Source organism: Quercus suber, unplaced genomic scaffold, assembly GCF_002906115.3.
Source record: "Quercus suber isolate HL8 unplaced genomic scaffold, Cork oak 2.0 scaffold_186, whole genome shotgun sequence".
NCBI classification, from domain to species: domain Eukaryota; kingdom Viridiplantae; phylum Streptophyta; class Magnoliopsida; order Fagales; family Fagaceae; genus Quercus; species Quercus suber.
In genome coordinates, this window is record NW_027069644.1 from 971,668 (window position 1) to 992,094 (window position 20,427).

Here is a 20,427-nt window from a genome sequence, read left to right on the forward strand (position 1 = left end):
TTGCATAATCACAATGGGCACGAAGGCTATTTCCTATGCAATATGCATTGCATTAGCCATCATTTTTGGTCCAATGGGAAAAAAAATGTCCAAAGATACAGAGAATGAGAGATTGCCAACAAAGTAAGGCGGTAGTGGGACTATAAATTTCAAAACGATGGGGACACGTATAAAACCCTGGCTGCTTTCTTCGTGTTTTTTATTTTTATTTTTATTTTTTCCTTTCAATGCAGTCAAAGTGAAGACTAGAACAAACTATAAAGAAATGCTGCTGTGAGGTTGCGATTATAGTCAAGACAATCTAAATTGAATACATAAAATAATATATAAGGTGAACACGGACATATACACAATGACCAAAAAGACAATCCCAGCAAAACGAGGAAAAACAAAATCTGTTTTCACATTGCCCTTCACTGTTAATGCATACTTCTCTCATAACGTGACTTCCTCATTACATTTTCTAAGCACAATGCCGGTTTTAAATGACCTATTATTATTGTTTTGGTCCGAGGATGGAGCTTGAACTTTGAAGATTTGGATAGAGGTTCTCTGCTAGGATCTTAAAGATCTTAAAGAAATTAATATGGCTGCCTCATATCAACCCGAAGATATATATGGAAGGAGCCATGGCCCATGGGCACCCAAATTAGTAATGGATCATCATCAGAACCATTAAACTAAAACAGTAAAGCATATAGAATAATACATTAAAAAAAATTTCATTAAAAAAAAAAAAAAATTCTACCCCTAAAATCACATCTGTATTATGTGCCAATCAATTGATAATTTAGGAGTATTTTTATCATATGAACTATTTGATTATTAAATAAACTATATGATTAAAAGTACATATAGAAGAAAAAGTATACATAATGACTCTCATTAGAGGAATTTCCATCCCTTCGAACTAGCATTGGAGAATATTTGGTCATAAATTTAGTGAAGTGGTAGTCCAACAGTCACTAGTGACTTAGTGAGCATGCATAAAAAAAAAAAAATCTTATAAATTTAAAAGTGTACAAATTATCATGTTATGTAAAATTTTAAATGACGTGGTAATATTTACATGATTAGATTTATAAAAAAAACTCTTAATTGAAATTATTTTTTATATATTATATAATAAGAGTATAAAGTATATTATTTTTTTACTTATCCACAAAAAGAAGAAAAAGTGTTGTTTGTGAACTTGAATAAACGACAAGTAGCTGGTTAAGACTTCGATAAACGGCCAGCGGCGTGCTTAACATTGTCGTTTCAATTTGGGCGCTAGAATCAAAGTTTTTTATTTATTTTTTTCTTACTCAGAGAAATAACTGAAGTAGAGTGAGTACAGTACACTGAGGCTTATTTAAAGAGCGAAACTGAATTAAAAAAAAAAAAAAAAAAGGCAAGAAACAAAGAACGCAGCCCAAAGATTCTTGATTCTTTTACTCTCACGCACAAAACCCCCAAATTTTCATCACAGCGATCAAAATGGCGGGCACTGAAGCTTTGATCACTGACTCGTCGGCGACCGAGTCCGATATGGACGTTGACGACGATCCCGATTCCGCTCCTAGCATCGATTCCGCTCCTTTCTCCGAAGGAGAGAAAGTCCTCGCTTTTCATAGCTCTCTCATTTACGAAGCAAAGGTAAAGATACAATAAAAAAAAATATATATTTTTCTTTCTTTTCGGATTTTTTTGTTGACTTTGCGTTGTTAATGCTGTTTTTGATTTTGCAAGGTGAAAAAATTGAGTACCGGAACAGGGAGTGGAAGTTTCTCGTGCATTACCTTGTAAGTTCTTGATTTCTTTGCTATTATTTCATATTTTTAAATATAATTTATCAATGATTATAATTCTGTTATTGGCTCATTGTGTGTGTCTATATATATATTGATAGGAACTTATTGTATGTTGATTGCGTTTGTATGTATGTACCTAGGCGGTGTTTTGTTAGACGGAAATTGATTTCCGGAAAATAATTTCAGCATATACGGGGTTGGGGGCGAAGGAAAATATTGGTCAAAGTTTTTCGGTTGACCATAAAGCAGTGGTGATCATTAAAAAACTTAAATTAAACAAAATTTAATAAAATAAAATTTGAATATATTGATATCACAAAAAAGCGCAAATACATAAATTTTTAAAATTTTATTTTACGAGTTTTCATATTTTGAAATTGATTAATAATAGTTTTGTTATCAATTCTATCAACTGTATCATTTTCAATGTATACAACCAAATAATTATTAAACTACCGATATCCCATCCAATCAGAACATCTTGCCTAATAAGTAACAATATAAACAAAATACATCATCCTTTTTTATGATCTATTACAACCAATTTTTGTATTCTTTAAACTAATTAGTATTAAATCAACACAATGCTCCATTAATTTCTTTTTTAGGGAAATCATGGCAAGAAGTTGACAAAAACCTCTTTGTAAATATGCTCTTCTTTTTTCATGATCATTAGGATGAAAAGATGAGACATTTTCTCATAGCCTATGATTTGAAAGAAAATTCTTAAAGTCAATACATATTTGCTTAGAATATTAATCTAGCAATACAAGTAATTTCCTTATAAGAAATTTGTTCATGGTGCAAAATAATAAAGGGTAAACTATAAGTTCATTCAATATATTTAATTTAGGCATTTAATGTTATATTAATCATATTCAATAAAGTATTCAAGCATTACTTAATTTAGTGCATATGCGTATGTACAAAATATATCACATAAATCCAACAAATTCAGCTAAAGGCTAAAAAAAACACTAATAGACTAGCCATTTGAAAAGGTGGTCTTTTGAGAACACAATCTAAAATATCACATTAAACATTTGATTTGGGCTAAACTGTATTTGTTTGGGCAATTTTTGAGAAGTATTACGTTCACAACATTTTTAGATACTTTTAAACAAATCCTAAATAGCAGTTTTTACTAGTTCTAATTGATGACTCTCACAGATTTCTTTTATGTCCACCAATAACAGCCAGTTATAACTTAATTACTACTTAAGATTTATTTGTGAAATGTCGTGAAAATGTTGTAAAAATTGCATTTTTTGAAATTCTTTGGTTCAATATTCAACTGACCAAAATTTTGGAGAGATCAAATTTTATTTTTAATGGACTCAAATTTTATTTAGGTTGTTCAAGATTTTTTCAGGGTGGTCAAGATTTTTTCTAGGGTGGTCAACAACCCATATTAATAAAATTCAAAAATTTTAAGGTATTATTAAAAAAAAAAAAAAAAAATCAATTCAGTGTGTCATGTAACCACCCTAGTGACATGTAGAGCCACCAGTGCATAAAGTAAAGACACTTATGAGAAAATTGATTTATGCTTTTATTTTTTGTAAATCATTTTTCGCTTCACCTAAAACTTATAAGTGGAACCTCTGCCCCCACTACGTTCCTGGTCTTCGGTGGCCAAACACTCCACCACCACCGGTTCCGATCATAACTTTTTTATCTAAAATTTTTTTTATTTATTTTTATTATATATGTGCTTCGAAGATGAGAAAATGTGAGACAATAATAGAAAATATTTTTTCATAAGCATTTTCAGGAACGAACCAAAGACTTAGAAAATAATTTATTTTTCGAAAAATATTTTTCGTCCAACCAAACACAGCCTTAGTATCTATGTAGTTGTAATGTGGCTTTTATTTCATACTCTGACTTTGTTTTGAAAATGGATATTGATGGAAATTAGATTGGACTACATGGAATATCAAAGGAAATGCTAAGTAAAAATTAAATCTATGAAAAATACTTAACCACGTAACAGCAGGAAATAACACGTTTTATGAATCAATGCAAATTAGTAACAACTACAATATTGAAATGTGTCTTGCATGTGGTCTTGCTTTAAGATAAGAATCGTCATTTATACTTGTGTTCTTGACAATTATACTTGTGTTCTTGACAATTATACTCGTTATTGACTTATTGTTGCCGCATGGAGCTACATCCTCAACTGTCTATGACTCTTATCAATAAATCTCCAGGCTTTATCTTGTTATTTAAATCTTTCTAACAGTAGCAATCTTCATGAATCATGCTCTAGTTCTGTTTTCGAATCCTGATGTTTCCACTGCATCTCCATGTTTTAAATGTGCCATGCTAGGTTTCAGGCCCTTTATCGTGTCATTTCCCTGCAATGTCACTTGTCCTTCTATGGTGAACTTGTTTTAGAATTATTAATTAATTATATTCCTAACAGCATGCTTGCTTTCTCTTGTGCAGGGCTGGAGCAAAAAGTGAGTACAATGCTCCTTAAAGTACCTGACGTCTAATTTATTAAGTAGAAAAAAAATGTACCTGACATCCTAAAATTTCTGAATTCTGATTTAATGTTCTAATGTGCTGGCAGTTGGTAGTTGAAACTGGAGGTGTAGGTATTGTTTTTATTTTTTTATAAATATAGATTTTATGTTTTACTTCATTGATAATGGTTCAGCACTTCTTTCTCATTCCGATCTTTTAGATATCCTTTCTTTTGAACTCCAAATCTCAATACCATAGCTCTTGTCCAACACCAACCCCCCCCCCCCCCCCCCCCCCCCCCCCTTTTTCCCTTTTTAAAATATTTTTTAAAAATATTTTTCTAACATAACATTGGTCATTTTTTACCTCCAAATAATTTTTCTAATAAGTATTTTACCTCACAGATAACGGATTAGCACTTCTGCATTTTTCATTTTGGGTGCAATTATCTTTATCTGCAATCACAATATGCAACTATCCATATGTTTTTGTTGATTCTTTTAGAAATTTTCATTTTTTTTAATCTGTTCAATGTTTAAGTAGCCAGACAGAGAGTTGCAAATGTTCCATCTGCAATTTTTTTATGTTAAATAAGACTATCTTGAAAGCCTTACCAGGAAACCAAGCATTTAAATGGGGATGTGCATATTTGTGCATTCAAATGATGAAAAGTTTTTGTATAATCTGAAAGTTTTGCATTTGTACCCTTTGTTGCAGCACACTGGTCATTAAAGTTACTTCTAAGATTGGTGAGACCTCAAAATGTTTTTGTGACTTTCATTTGAATCACATTAAGGCCCTGTTCTTGAATTTTTATGGTGATCTTGATTTCTTTTATTGTTTGGCATATGTATTAGACCATGGAATTATTATTACTAGAGCTTTTGAATATGTTTTAGAAATATACTATATTTAGAGGGAGAGAGGACAGAGGTTTTATGAGAGATGGAAAATGTACTTAAGCTTCTCCAATTTTTTGTGGCTTACCTTGTGCTTATGATCTCCTGGGAAGTCTTAATTTTTTTAGGCTTTGTTTTTCAACAGCTGGGATGAATGGGTAGGCTTGGATCGCTTGTTGAAGTTCACTGAGGAAATGTGCAGAAGCAGCAGGCCCTTGGCCAGAAGCAGAGCATAGACAAGAATACAAAGCAAGTCGAGCTCCAGATTATACCAAAAAGGCCCAACGGTTAGATTTACTCTCTTGCTCATTGCTTACTATTTTAACTTGAATATCGATATTTTTTGTTCTTCCCTTTAGGTCTCATTATTGATTGTGGCCCCTGGCATGGAGCTCAGGTGGTAATGGAAATGAAAATTTTTATATATTGGATTATGTTGGGATTGGAAACTTATAATTATGGAAGTGCTATAAGAATTTCTGTGACTCATTCATATTAAGACAACTTTAGTGTAGCGGGAAAGGCAAACAGTTGTTAGAATTGCTAAATATTAAATGTTTTTTTTTGGATGTGATGATTTTCCCCCTAGTGAAACATGATGAATTAATATACTGTGGCTTTAAGGGGATTAGCCAATATTAATTAAAAGCAATGAGCTCTACTTCAAATGGCACCTTCTCGCTTCATAAGAAAGGTGGAGGGTAAGGTTGTGGGTTTGAAACCCATTGGGTGCTTGGACTGAGAAGGGGGGTTCCACGGGAAGGGGATTGTAACATGAGAAAAGCAAGGAGATTTCTTAGGTGATCCTTTTGGCAACGGATGCTCTATTACACTCATAGTCTATGTGTAAACTTGTAAAAAAAATTCATACAAATCAATGGATCAGGCAGGGGTTGGCTTCCATCTTCTCTCCTTTAATCTTGGATAATGCGCTCTCCATTTGTCACCTTCCAGTTTTTTGTATATCTGATAGTACACATAAGCAAGTATATTATCTCAGGCATGCATGTAGCCATGAATATACATGTGCCTAGGTACTTTTTTTGTAGGAAGAAACATGATGATTGGGGGAAGAATGAGTATTTCAAAATAACAACCTTGTAATATAATCATTTTCTAAAGAAAAGAACATGAACAGTATCCACTGCCTTTTGACAATAATTTTGCGGCTTGCCAGGCTCAGCCGCTGGTGTTTAACATAGGATACTGTCATTCTGATCATCTGATATATGGCATTGACTATTGATTTTTCTTAAAAGACTTCATTGATATTCGGAATATATATAGAAGCGCGTCTGTACACAAATTATTATTATTTTGCAATCTTTAATTTGTGGATGACACTGAATGCATATCAGTCAACAGGTACATTGATCTGGTCTTATCTTTGAAAAAAAAAAAACCCTTTTTGACTGCAATTTCCAAATATCTGGTATTTATTATTATTTTTTTTTAAAAAGAGATATTTTTCTTTGCTCTTTTTCTGAGCTACTCTGGGAAATTGTATGCAGCAGCTAGAGCCAAGAAGCGAAAGAATGACTCTGCTAGTAAGGTATTGCCTAAAACACTTCCATTTTGCCCATGCATGATTATGTGCTTTTTGCATAAATCCTGATTAATTAAGATGCATCAGTTTGATAGTTCATTATCAGCCAGATGATTTTCTTTACTTCATTCAAGATCTTGTTAGCTTTTCCATTGTTAGTTTGGCTTCTTTTTCCCTTGATAATTAATTGTTAGTTTGCTATCTTTTTATTGAGTCAATTGTTTATGAACTGTTAGGAGAAAGGCATGATACTGGACAAGCTTGCGAATATTAAGAAGCGAAAGAATGACTCTGCTAGTAAGGTATTGCCTAAAACACTTCCATTTTGCCCATGCATGATTATGTGCTTTTTGCATAAATCCTGATTAATTAAGATGCATCAGTTTGATAGTTCATTATCAGCCAGATGATTTTCTTTACTTCATTCAAGATCTTGTTAGCTTTTCCATTGTTAGTTTGGCTTCTTTTTCCCTTGATAATTAATTGTTAGTTTGCTATCTTTTTATTGAGTCAATTGTTTATGAACTGTTAGGAGAAAGGCATGATACTGGACAAGCTTGCGAATATTCAAATTCCACCACCACTAAAGAAGCAATTAGTTGATGATTGTGACTTTATTGCTCATTTAGGCAAGGTACCATATCCTCTATGTTTTACTGTACATTTGAGATTTCTAGTCTTCAGATGATGCCTAATTTGGTGTTGGAACGTGGTTGCTGTAAAATGCTTCAGTAGAGTTGCTAGAGTTAGTGAATTGATTCTTTTTTTCTTTTTTCTTCCCTTTTCAAATGGTGTAATCAACCTCTATATCTTAGCCACTGACCTAATTTTGTAGGATTTTTATTTACAGCTTGGAAAATGCCTCGGCATGCATTCAGTGCATTTGTTAATTCCTACTTTGAATATTAAAGAAACTCATGTACATAGTTGATCCCTTTTTTATAATTGATAACCAACTACCTGGTAACTAATGTAACTACCTGTTAGAATGACACAACTATTGGAATTCTAACTAGGATATAAATGAGTCACAGGACTGATTTTCATTGTCATTGTTCTAGCCATACTCTGCTTTATCAACCAAAGTTTTTTCTTAATAATCTTTCTTGGTTCTGACATGGTTACATCACTGCTATAAGGGATTTATGGAAGAAAACTTTATTACATGGTTTGAGCATATTTTGCATTATCAAGTTCATTTCATTCTTAATTGTGTTAAATGTTTGTTGTGTGGTTTCATGACTAAGGATTTATGGATGAACATTCTATTTTTTTGATAAGTATGGAAGAACATTTTATAATATGAAATACCATATGTATGCAATGAGTTTCTAATATCAATCATTAATTAAGCAACTAAATATATTGCAAATGACTAAGCATTACCAGTTAATCATTATTTTAATTTCTAGTTTATTTTTGTATTTTTTGGTTTTTTATTTTTTTTAATGTATTTATCACTTGTAAAAGATTTTGGTTTATGTTCTCTCTTGCAGCTTGTTAAACTTCCACGTGCCCCAAATGTTGATGAAATATTGAAGAAGTATCTTGGTTACAGGATGAAGAAGGATAACTCGTAAGTTCATTCCCTGTTTTTTTGGCCACTTCTCAGTCTTTTACTTTTTGGCTTGCTAAATTTCAAGTCTTTCTTGTATAGTGGACCATAATTTACAGAATTTATTTTGTTGTAATATTTACCTGGCACCTATTTCTTTACCTGTAATATACTACACTAGTTTTTTTTTTTTTTTGCTGGTTTTTAACAAAATGCATCATCAACTGACTTAATCTTTAAAATAATTGGTTTTTGATTTTTGTATGGCTTCTTTTTATAGAACTAGCTTTTGAAGACTCAACCCAACTAAGCCTTAATTTAAATCAAATTGGGTTGGCTATGAACCTCTTCAACTAATCAGGGTGTTGACCACATGTATTGTTTTCTGCCATACTGTAGATTCTTTGTCACCTCCTGGTTTAATAGTATTTCTTCACTATTTATACCCTTGCTATTTTATCCTCCCTCTACTTAATTTTCACTCCATCAAAATGAATTAAACATTCTTTTTAACATGTGCATTAATCAGCCTTATGCACATGGCCAAACCATTGTTATCTACTATTTTGCATTTTAGTCACCTTTACATTTGAATGGATGGCATCATTCTTTATCTTATATTTCCTAGTATTTCTGCTTAACAATCTTAGCATTCTAATTTCAACTACACTCATGTATGAATATGTTGCTTTTTAACTGTCCAACAATTTGTAGCATAGACCATAGTGAGTTTTATAGCAATCTTATAGCCCTTCAGCTGATACAGTATTCCCGATATACTTCTCTATCCTTCACCCCGTTCTTATTCAATGACCCACATCCTCCTCGGTCATCCCATCCTTACAAATTATTGCACCAAGATATTGAAATGGTCAGTCTTCTAATCAATTTAATCTTATAAGAAAATTTTAAAATAAAATACAATAATGGTTCATTTAGTAATCATTTAGATTAGAGTGTTTAAAGAGAGGTTGTACATTGATATAGTCTGCATTACTGTATCTAGTTCTGAAGGCCAGAGAAATATGAAAAGAGCACCTTGGTGTAAATGCCCTCAAGTGTTAAACTTACTATTGATGCATCTTGCAACTTCTGTATTTAGACATTACTTCCTATGCAATTTTTGTTGTGTGTGAAGTTCTTAGTATCATGTTTTTAGAATTGATGCATTCGTGTCTTGGTAATTACCTATTGTTAGTGTTCTGGTGTTCATGTTTTGTGTGTTGTCATTGTTCTTTCTCTGTAACGTAATTAAATGGATATAGGATAGCTGATTCAGTGGGAGAAATTCTGAAAGGATTACGTTGTTACTTTGACAAAGCATTGCCAGCAATACTTCTATATAAAAGTGAGCGTCGGCAATATAAAAAAGCAATTTCAGTTGATGTCTCTCCTTCAACTGTATATGGTGCTGAACATCTATTGCGCCTCTTTGGTATGTTTATCCTTTTATGCTAGAAGTCAATTATTTTCTTGGGAAAATTTGTTACGTTTTCTGTGTTTTAAATAGTAATAATCTTGATTTATTATAATTTAAATAAATTAATCAACAGATGTTGCGTCTCTTTTGTGAAGTTTGATTTGTAGGATGATTCTAGTTTTTTTACCTTAAATATATTAATGCTTATTGTTTTAATAACCAGCCATATCATAATTATGTAGAATGTGGAAGTTTCGACATTTATCAAACATGTTGAGGGCAATAGGGCTGGCTAAATGAGTAATTCTTCCTGCCATGCCCTTTCAAAATTGACTGGCTGGCAGAGTTCTACTTCTACCAGGATAAGTTTTTAGACAACTGTCGGGTCTGTATATCTTCTACTAAAGCTAAACTTTATATATATCAGGGGTTCTGTATAGATAAAATGATGCAGCACAAAATTCTTAAAGGAACTGAGAATAAACAAATGAATAGAAAAATAAAAATAAGGATAAAGTACACACCCACCCCTGTGGTATACCCTTAAAACATGAAACTATATTATTTTTACCTATCAAAAAAAAAAAAAGAAAAAAAAGAAACTATTCTATTGTTTATTTTGTAACACTTTTTTTTTTTTTTTTTTTTGATAAGTAAAGGAAATTTTATTCAAGAACTTAATAATGAGTCACCCGAGTATATAGGATGTATATAGCCGGGGACCAACATAATCAAATACATAAATTACAAGCATCTATCAAATCAGCTATAGTCCAGTCCGATAGAGTTTTAAATCAGCGATAGTTCTTTTAGAAACTTCAAAACACCAGTTGTTTCTCTCTCGCCAAATGCACTACATCAAACAATGAGGGACAGCCATCCAAATAAGACCATTACGATGATGACCAAAATTTCCTTGCCAACAAGCAAGGAGCTGAACTACAGTCTTTGGCATTGCCCAGTGGATACCAAACAAGGTGAACACCGTAGACCACAACTCATAAACAATAGGACAATGTAGTAAAAGATGGTCTACAGATTCTCCATTACTTTTGCACATATAACACCAATCAATACCTTCTTCTTACGTAAATTATCAATAGTCAAGATTGTTCCTAAAGTTGCAGTCCAAACAAAAAACGCAACTTTGGAAGGAACCTTTTGCTTCCAAATACTTCTCCAAGGAAAGGATTGAGTACATACACCCAACAAAGCCTGATAGTAACTGCTTACCTCAAAACCCTTGTCCTCAGCAGGTGTCCAACACATCTTATCCTCACCAATACCTCTTAATGAGACTCCATATATAACATTCCAAAAAATAGACAAAGAATTTGATTCTCTATCATGAATTTCTCGTAGGAATTCTAAGTCCCAAAAAAGAACGCCGTTAGGAAAGTGCATGAGATCAGCCACATAAGCCCCCTTATCATTACTAATTCTGAATAAATCTGGAAAACACATACTCAAAGGATTATCTCCACACCAAACATCATGCCAAAATTTCACTCTAGTCCCATCTCCAATCTGAAACTGAATGTAGCGAGAAAAGTAGACCAACCACTACTGATAGTTTTTCATAAACTCACCCCATAGGAGCCTGGAACAGAATTAGAGCACCAATCTCCCGCCTCAACTCCATATTTAGCCCTTATAACCCTTCTCCATAGCGCTTCTCTCTCATACCCAAATCTTTACAACCATTTTCCCAATAATGCTTCATTAAAGTATCTCAAGTTTCAAATTGCTAGACCCCTAGACTGGATAGAAGAGCATACCTTGGACCAATTCACCAAGTGACGTTTAGAAACATCTTCCAGACCACCCCAAAGAATATTTGGTTGAAGTTACCTTGTGGTTTGCTTTATGAGGCATTTTTGCTAATTTAATGAAATTTGATGATATTACCAGTGCCAACAACACCCATTGGAAAATGAACTTAGGAATCAGCACTATGCCATTGGAAAATTGCAATAGAAATTTTAAATCAAGCTTGTTTCCATTGGAGTATAATAGCTAATTATATAGGCTACTGGGATTCAACCTTAATTGTTAACTGGCTTGGGCCAAGACCCAATTATTGAATTCATGAATAACCTTTACTCTAGGAAATTAAGTAAAATGCCAATAACTTAATAAACTAATATGACCTAAAATAAAATCCAATGGACCAATAGTAAAAATAAAATTGACTTCTAAAAATGAATAGAACTACATTAAATAAAATTGTTTTTGTGCTCCCTGCATCATAAAATATGCTAGGAGACCATAAGTTATGGAAAATGGAAATTACTGTTTACATATGTTTATCTATGCTAGTACATTTTCTGGTAGTCTATCGTAGCACTTGTCCAATAATCATCAATTGCATTGAGCTGATCTTGGAACAGTCGCAAAAATCCTTCCTGACTTTTATCAAAATTTTAATTCATTTAGTTGAGTGGTTTTTGTGTAGATTTGTTTCTGTTCTCAGTTTAAAACTATTTTTGTATCTAATGCTAAAACAAAGAAGATGCGGGAAATGTTTGGTAGATTTACCCTTATTAGCTTAATTATGAGTTTGTGTAGTGAATTGTATCATTTGTTATCTTACAAGATCTCATATTTCCGAAGTCCTAGCTAATCAATGTTTCTATGCAAGTTTTTAAATATTCTTAAATGTTATAACATTTAAATGTAATTACAATGGAAATTATTTTTAACTACATTATTTTTAATTAATATTTATAACTAGTTTAATTTGGTAATTTGAGGAAGTAGCCTTGTTTAATAAATTTTTTCTTACTTACCAAAAAGAAGAAGATATGGTGCCAGCTAAATCTAGGATATGCAGTTTTGGACTTGTATATTACTACTTACAAAAACTTTTCTACTGCTGATTTTAAATGTGTAGCTTGAGATATAAAAGATGTCAACCCATGATATCAAATTGATTTTTTCTTTCTCAAAAATTAGTTAAAAATGGAAAATGAAATATTGGCTGATGATTGATCTCCAAGATATATGTGTATGTTTTATTTTGATTTTGGACACCTAAGACATTTTGACTATTTATTATATTGCCTAACAAATATTGTGGTGCTTGTTGGATTTGCAGAGTAAGTGATGACCGTAAATGTGGATTGCTACTGTTGCTGGACATGTGCTGTTGTTTTTAATTGTGAATATTCCTAGACTAGAAGTGCTTGATGTGGCATCTTTTGGCTTATGTGTTTCCTTTTGGTGTTATAAAAAGTGCTAGTCATCTTTACTTCATTTTTATAATGTTATTCTTTTGGTATTTGCAGTTAAGTTGCCTGAGTTATTGTACTATGCTAACATCGAAGAGGAGACATTGATGGAGCTGCAGCAAGAATTAGTCGAGTTTCTCAAGTATAACTTCTTACCACCATTCTAACATGTGTCTGTGAGAAAAACACAATTGAGAGTATAAGAATACAATCTTTATAATTACGTATGATGATTTATGCTACTTATAAAAAAACCAAAAAACATAAAAAACTGTGATGAATGGTGACATTTATGAAACAACTTGCACACTTAACGTTGCTTACATTTTTTTCTTGGAAGTTTGTGATGATTTGGCTGTCTGGAGCACTAAAAAAATGTTCATTTAAATGAATTTAAAGTGTCTTTAGAGTGAAGTGCGTTACTTTATTTATACTTCTAGGTTTTTGTTTAGGGGAAAAAAAGTTTAGATAACTTGCCTCAAAACATGTCATTTTATTGAAATTTGCAAGAATGACATTCCATCATCATTATACTCATCCTGAGAGATTATACATCTGGTGATTCAGGTTCTTACAGAAGCATCGGAGTGCATTTTTCCTCTCAACTTACCATGTGCCAGAAGATATTGAAACCAGCACCAACTAGTAAGATGTCTAGGTCAAAGATGTATTTGCAACAAATTGAGTATAGAATACCATAGAACTAGCTAGTGCTTTAGGTTGATGTATAATCACCTTTTAGATTTGATATTTTCCTGGACTCCGAAATTTGAGAAACCAGATGTCTGTGTTTCATGTTATTAGTTTTGAAATGTCTTTGTAAACGAGGGTACATTGCGGGCAATGTATATGGGAGAAACATGCCGGACAGACGTATTGTCCTGTAAAGGTCTGTAGTGTACCCCAGATATATGTCATTATCTAACAGCCCTGGATAGGAACATGATGAACAATTGTACATGGTGGAAATTTGGTGAATGGAAATGAGACTACCTGACAGAAGTGTGTATTAGGAAGTTGCATGTGATTTAAATTTAATTTGCTTACAAAATGCTTTTTATTGTTGGAACTATGTTTAGCACTTTTAATGCTTACAAAAGTCAACCATCTCTATATTAATTTATCAAAAGTTTGTAATAAGCCACTGAAAAAATCAAATCAAATCAAACCAAAATTTTGATTGAGGCATAATATTAAAAAAAAAAAAAGGTATAGAATTACTACAAATTTCTAAACTAAAAAATTATAAATTGATATGACAATAAATTTGATTAATACTACCTCGACAAGATAATAAATGTGTTTATATTTAAATTACTTTTTGTGGTTAGTGACATTAATTTGTAAGATCTATGTAGTGAAATTTATAATATTTTTTGGGAAATAATTCTTACACCCACTTGTGTTTTTAAAATGTTACTAGCAACAAATCACAATTTTTAATTTTTAAGCAAATCAGATTTGCTGGTCACTAGCAACAAATCAAGACTAAGCTTGGGTTCACTTGCTAATTAAATGCAAAATACCTAGAAAGAAAGAACTTTCCAAAAGCCATAAGATGCAAGCATTCATCCTGGCTGTGGAAAGGTATTTAGGTTTTGGTCCTAAAAATGCTTGTTTCCAAATTAATTCAGGTATGGATATCAACATTTAGGACTCATAGGCGGACACTTGGGTCCCTCTTTACCAAATTATACTTTTATTCCTCTCGGGGGCATGCCAAATGAAACTAGCTGAGTTGTTGACCTAAATTCCTAACTGAATTCAAATTGGGATTTAAATTTGCTCCTATTTATTTGATGATCATACTATTAAATGCATATGATATCACAACCATCATTGCCAACCAATCACTCTCCAGATAAACTTCTTTGGTCACCAGATAAACATGAAAATATTAACATTAAATCTGCAGACCTTCTATATCTAAGGGATTTCCAGACTTAGCCAAATGAAATGGAAATATCTTTGGAAGTTCAAAATACACGACAGACTCAAACTTCTCCTCTAGAAAATACCCAACTAGTTCATTGAGGACCGTTTAATTTGCCACGACTTTTTTTAACAATTTGACTTGATTGCACAAAAATTTTCATATGAACTCACTATATTTTTTTTTCCCATATAATTCATAGTTAATTATCTCAAAATTGTGATTAAATTGTAGCACATAAATTGTGTCCTTAGACCCTCACGTGATACTGTGGAAAATGATTACGTAAAAGAGAATAATGGTTAGGTTAGAAAAACGAGTGATTTAATTTTTTTTTTTCCTATTCATTTTCGCTGGCTCAGTCAATGTAAAGGTGATCCATCCTTGACCCAAAAAAGTATCTAGAATCTTTTTTTTTTTTTTTGGGAGAATCAAAGTATCTAGAATCTGCTTGGTCATAATTTGAAAAATAATATAACCAAGAAAATTCCAATACCAATTTCTATAATTCCACTTTCTCAAAAACAAAAAAAAAAAAAAAAAAAAAATTCTATAACTCCAGTGAACCATAGTTCAATTTAACAAAGTTTAACAAAACAAAAGTGCAAAAAATATAATTGAAGCATAATTAAAAAAAATTGATGATTTAGTTTTAAGATAAAAAGTAATTATTAGAAACGTACATCATTGAAATATTTCTATATAAAAAAAAAAAAAATCTAAAACTACTATAAACTTTATTATAAAAATATATAATATAATATGATAATAAATACTGATAATTCTGGAAAATCAGTGGGTTGAAAATCTTCGGACTTCGACAATCTTGAGAGTTGAATCCTGTAAAACCAAATTCAATCAGAGAAAAGACCGGTGGAGGCCGGCCTATGATCCTCCGATGATGAAGTTAGTAGGCTGGAATAGAGAGGAAAAATTTCTAAGTGTTTATTCCCTTCTCAAAATGAAAAATCCGAATCCCTTTACCTCTATCAAGAGTCGTGTTTATATAGTGTATGGAACGGTTATTTGCTCTGATAACCGTTCCTATTGTCGAGGAATTCACCAAAATTGGAGGTAACTTCCATAACTTCCGTGGAAGTTACTTCATCCGAACTGGTGCCTTATTACGAGCAACGGAAGTTTTGATCTATTGGTAAATCATGAATGCTTGGCTCATCCATCCTTAACTAGAGGTGGACGAGCCTTAGCATAGCCATGCTTGCCTCGTCCGTCCTTATCCGGCTTATGACGGACGAGGCAATCTGGCTGTGTCCATACTTCTTTCTTTTTTCCTGTAGACGAGCCATATGGACAATTTTTAAGGTGGTATTTTATAGCATCATCAAATATGATTGGTACTACTTCAATAAGATAATATATAAAATTACTCATTTTAATTGGTAACCCATTAATTTATAAATTTTATATGATAAGATTTGTAATATTCTTATATATATATATATATATATAAAAGGGGTAAGCAACGGTCCTTAGCTCAAGAAATTGCTATGGAACTACTCAAATAATGCTAGCAACTAGTTTCTGTTCTCCTTTTACTGTACGTCAAATGTAGTATATCGTATACGCCATGTCTCTCACACAGAAGCGGGTTCCACGTACGGCATGTGGAGCTTGCCTCTGTGTGAGATACCTGGCATATACGCCATATTTGATCCTTATATAAAGAGAAGCTCGTAAATCTTTGTTTCCCAAGCCCATCCCTTGTTTGAGCTTTCATAAAGTTCATGGCTAATATAATCTTGTTCCTCCTCTCTATTGCATTATTTGCTCCATTCTCATCCTCAACATTTCAAACTTTGAGTAAAGGTTCATCTCTCTCCAGTGAGAAACCAGAAGACGTTTTAACTTCACCAAATGACGTTTTCTCTGCTGGCTTTTACTCGGTGAAAATGCTTTCTGTTTTGCCATATGGTTCAGCAACTCACGCACCATAGTTTGGATGGCAAACCGTGACCAGCCAGTTAATGGAAAGCTGCTCAAAGCTCTTCTCTCCTAAAAAATGGCAATTTAATCTTAACTGATGCTGGGAAGTTCACCATTTGGACCACAAACACTTTCTCACTCTCCTTAGTACAATTATCTCTCTACAACACAGGTAATCTTGTTCTACGTGATATGGAAGGTGTTATTTTGTGGCAAAGCTTTGATTTTCCCACAGATACACTTCTTCCTGAACAACTACTCACTAAAAACACAAAGCTTGTCTCCTCAAGAAGCCAGACCAACTATTCCTCTGGCTTCTATCAGTTTTTCTTTGACAACGATAACATTCTTCGCCTTATTTTCAATGGTCATGATGTGTCCACTGTTTATTGGCCTTACCGTGGCTTTTAAGCTGGGAGGCTGGAAGGTCCGCATTTAACAGTAGTAGAATTGCAGTGCTTAATTCCTTAGGGAACTTCAGTTCATCTGACAATTTTACTTTTATGTCAGCCGACTATGGAATTGAGCTTCATAGAAAATTAACACTTGGTTACGATGGTAATATTCGATTATATAGTTGGGGCTGGTCAGAGGAGGAGCAGACTCAAACTTGGGTTGTTTCATGGCAAGCCATTCAAAACCCTTGCACGATTCATGGTGTTTGTGGGGCCAATAGTCTGTGCAAGTATGTTGCTAGTTCTCACAGGAAATGCACTTGCCTTCCAGGGTACAAGATGAAAAATCGAACCGATTGGTCTTATGGGTGTGAACCTGAATTCGATCTCCTCCCTCGCAACAAAAATGAGTCTGCCTTTCTACTGCTATCCCATGTTGAATTCTATGGATATGATTTTGGGTCATTCCCCGTTATACCCTTGATCAATGTATGGATTTATGCTTGCGATTACACAATTGTGAAGCGTTCCAATATTACGGTTTTGATAATGGTAAAGGTTTTACAAGTTGTTTCCCTAAGACACTATTGCTAAATGGACATCGTTCCCCAGATTTCAAAGGAGTGGCCTATTTGAGACTACCAAAAGGTATAACTTTTCCTACAACAATCCCGTAGAAGAATCCAGTTTAGATTGCTCAAGGGAGGGTACAATACAATTGGACCGAAAATATGTCAAAAACCATGAAAAGGGGACGGTGAAATTCATGCTTTGGTTTGCATGTGGAGTGGGAGGACTTGAACTCACATGTATCTTTGTGGTGTATTGTCTCCTGATCAAAACCAGGAAAAGTTCAGATGCAGATGAGCAAGGGTATGCTCTTGCTGCCACTAGATTCAAAAAATTTACCTATTCTGAGCTAAAAAAGGCCACAAAGGGTTTTACTAAAGAGATCGGAAGAGGTGCATGGGGAGTTGTATACAAAGGGGTATTGTCTGACAATAGAGTTGCAGCAATTAAACGTCTCAATGAAGCCAACCAAGGAGAGGACGCATTCCTAGCAGAAGTTAGCATCATTGGGAGGCTTAACCACATGAACTTGATAGACATGTGGGGTTATTGTGCCGAAGGAAAGCAGAGGCTTTTGGTGTATGAGTATATGGAGCATGGTTCTTTGGCAGAAAACCTCTCTTCTTATGCACTTGACTGGAAGCAAAGGTTTAAAATTGCTCTTGGTATTGCAAAAGGTTTAGCTTATTTGCATGAAGAGTGCTTAGAGTGGGTTTTACATTGTGACGTAAAGCCTCATAATATACTTCTAGACTCGAATTATGAACCAAAAGTGGCAGATTTTGGTCTATGTAAATTGCAAAACAGAGGCACCCTTAACAATCCAAACTTCTCAAGGATGAGAGGAACCCGTGGTTACATGGCTCCAGAGTGGGTCTTCAATCTGCCTATCACCTCCAAAGTGGATGTTTATAGCTATGGAATTGTTGTGTTGGAGATGGTGACTGGAAAGAGTACAATAATGGGTGTCCACACTACAGATGTTGGAGTTGAAGCTAAAAACAAAAAGCTGGCCTCTTGGATTAAAGTGAAAAAGAACGGAGAAGTTGCAACCACTTCTTGGATTGATGATATCATGGACCCCAAAATGGAAGGCATATATGACAAGGGTAAGATGGAGATCTTAGTTGAGATGGCTTTGCAGTGTTTAGAGGAAGACAAAGATGAAAGACCCACCATGAAACAAGTAGTTGAGAAGCTTCTTCACCTTGAAAATGATCTTCTCTAACATGGCATGACGGGTCTCCTCATGTTCAGCCTTTTTCTGATTCTCTTGTAGTTTGTTCTCTTATTTAGTGCCGACATAGTATGTTTCGTGGGGCTGTCTTCTTTATTTCACCATGTAGCTTTTGTAGAACTCTAAGTTTTATGCAACTCTTCTATGTTATAATAGATATTTCCTTAATTTTGTTTGAATGCCATTACCACCAACATGTATAATGCATTTGTTTATTTTATTGGGTAATTAATTATAGGTTTACATTGTATTAGCAATACAAGATTTACATTGTATAATATTGTACATTTTTTGCAAGTGTACAATATCACAATGTTTAGTCTATAATATAAAATTTACATTTTGCTAATATAGTGTAAACTAAAAGTTTTCATTATTTTATTATTAATTTCTCTAGAAAATAACCTGGGATATTATTCGCACAAAAATTATTCTAAACGTGGCTACAAATTTGTAGCCACGTTTAATGTTCACCTTGTAACTAAAATAAGCAAGTGGTTTTTCCCACAAAATCTTTCAATCTTAGTGAAAAATATGGATCTAAATTCACTTCATTTGCAACTGAAATTCATAAAATCTATCAAGATCATGTCTTCTTGGGAAGCTTACTCTCTATAGAATCCCCAAATTGGATGCCACCGCAAGTTGGCTAGTACAAAGTGAATTTTTATGTTGCCATAAGAGCGAATTAAAACTTAGCGCAGTTGCAGTTTGTAGAGATGATACAAGTGAAATAATTTTTCATTCCGTCTTTCACTTGATCCCATACTTGGAGAAGCCCATGCATCTCGTCTAGTAGTGACTATGGCTATGAAGCACAATGTAGCTAAACTTTGTGATTCAGGTTCTTACAGAAGCATCGGAGTGCATTTTTCCTCTCAACTTACCATGTACTAGAAGATTTTGAAACCAGCACCAACGAGTAAGATGTGTTGGCAACAAATTGTGTACAGAATACTACAGAACTAGAGCTTTAGATTGATGTATACTCATCTTTTAGATTTGATATTTTCCTGGATTCCAAAATTTGAGAAACCAGATATCTGTGTTTCATGTTATTAGTTTTGAAAAGTCTTTGTAAATGAGCATACATTGCGTGCAATGTATATGGGAGAATTAGAGAAACCAGGGGCCATTTGGTAACATTGTTCTAGTAACGTTGTTTATATTTTTTAAAAATATGTGTGGGTGAAAAATTGTATGAAAATACATGTAATATTGTTTAAAAACTGAAAAATATTGCTTAAAATCACGTACCAAATGGCCCCAGATGTCTGTGTTTCATGTCATTAATTTTGAAATGTCTTTGTAAACGAGGGTACATTGCGGGGCAATGTATATGGGAGAAACATGCCAGACAGACACATAGCCCTATATGTCATTATCTAACTGTCCTGGATAGCAACAGTATGAACAATTGTACATGGTTC

The 20,427-nt window shown here is 33.3% G+C and overlaps 1 protein-coding gene and 1 pseudogene across 1 annotated transcript; both read left to right on the forward strand.

Moving 5' to 3' along the window:
- Positions 1 to 1,342: 1,342 nt before the first annotated feature.
- Positions 1,343 to 13,934, forward strand: LOC112022504 (protein MRG1). The gene is given in 11 exon segments (XM_065778568.1): positions 1,343 to 1,640; positions 1,733 to 1,784; positions 4,248 to 4,261; positions 5,313 to 5,356; positions 5,359 to 5,454; positions 6,679 to 6,719; positions 7,246 to 7,347; positions 8,210 to 8,289; positions 9,534 to 9,703; positions 12,976 to 13,060; positions 13,486 to 13,934. Coding segments are annotated over 11 exon segments (924 nt in total). The 5' UTR covers positions 1,343 to 1,479; the 3' UTR covers positions 13,565 to 13,934.
- A 2,643-nt stretch (positions 13,935 to 16,577) lies between these two features.
- Positions 16,578 to 19,214, forward strand: LOC112022282 (putative receptor protein kinase ZmPK1; annotated as a pseudogene).
- The last annotated feature ends 1,213 nt before the right edge of the window (positions 19,215 to 20,427 follow it).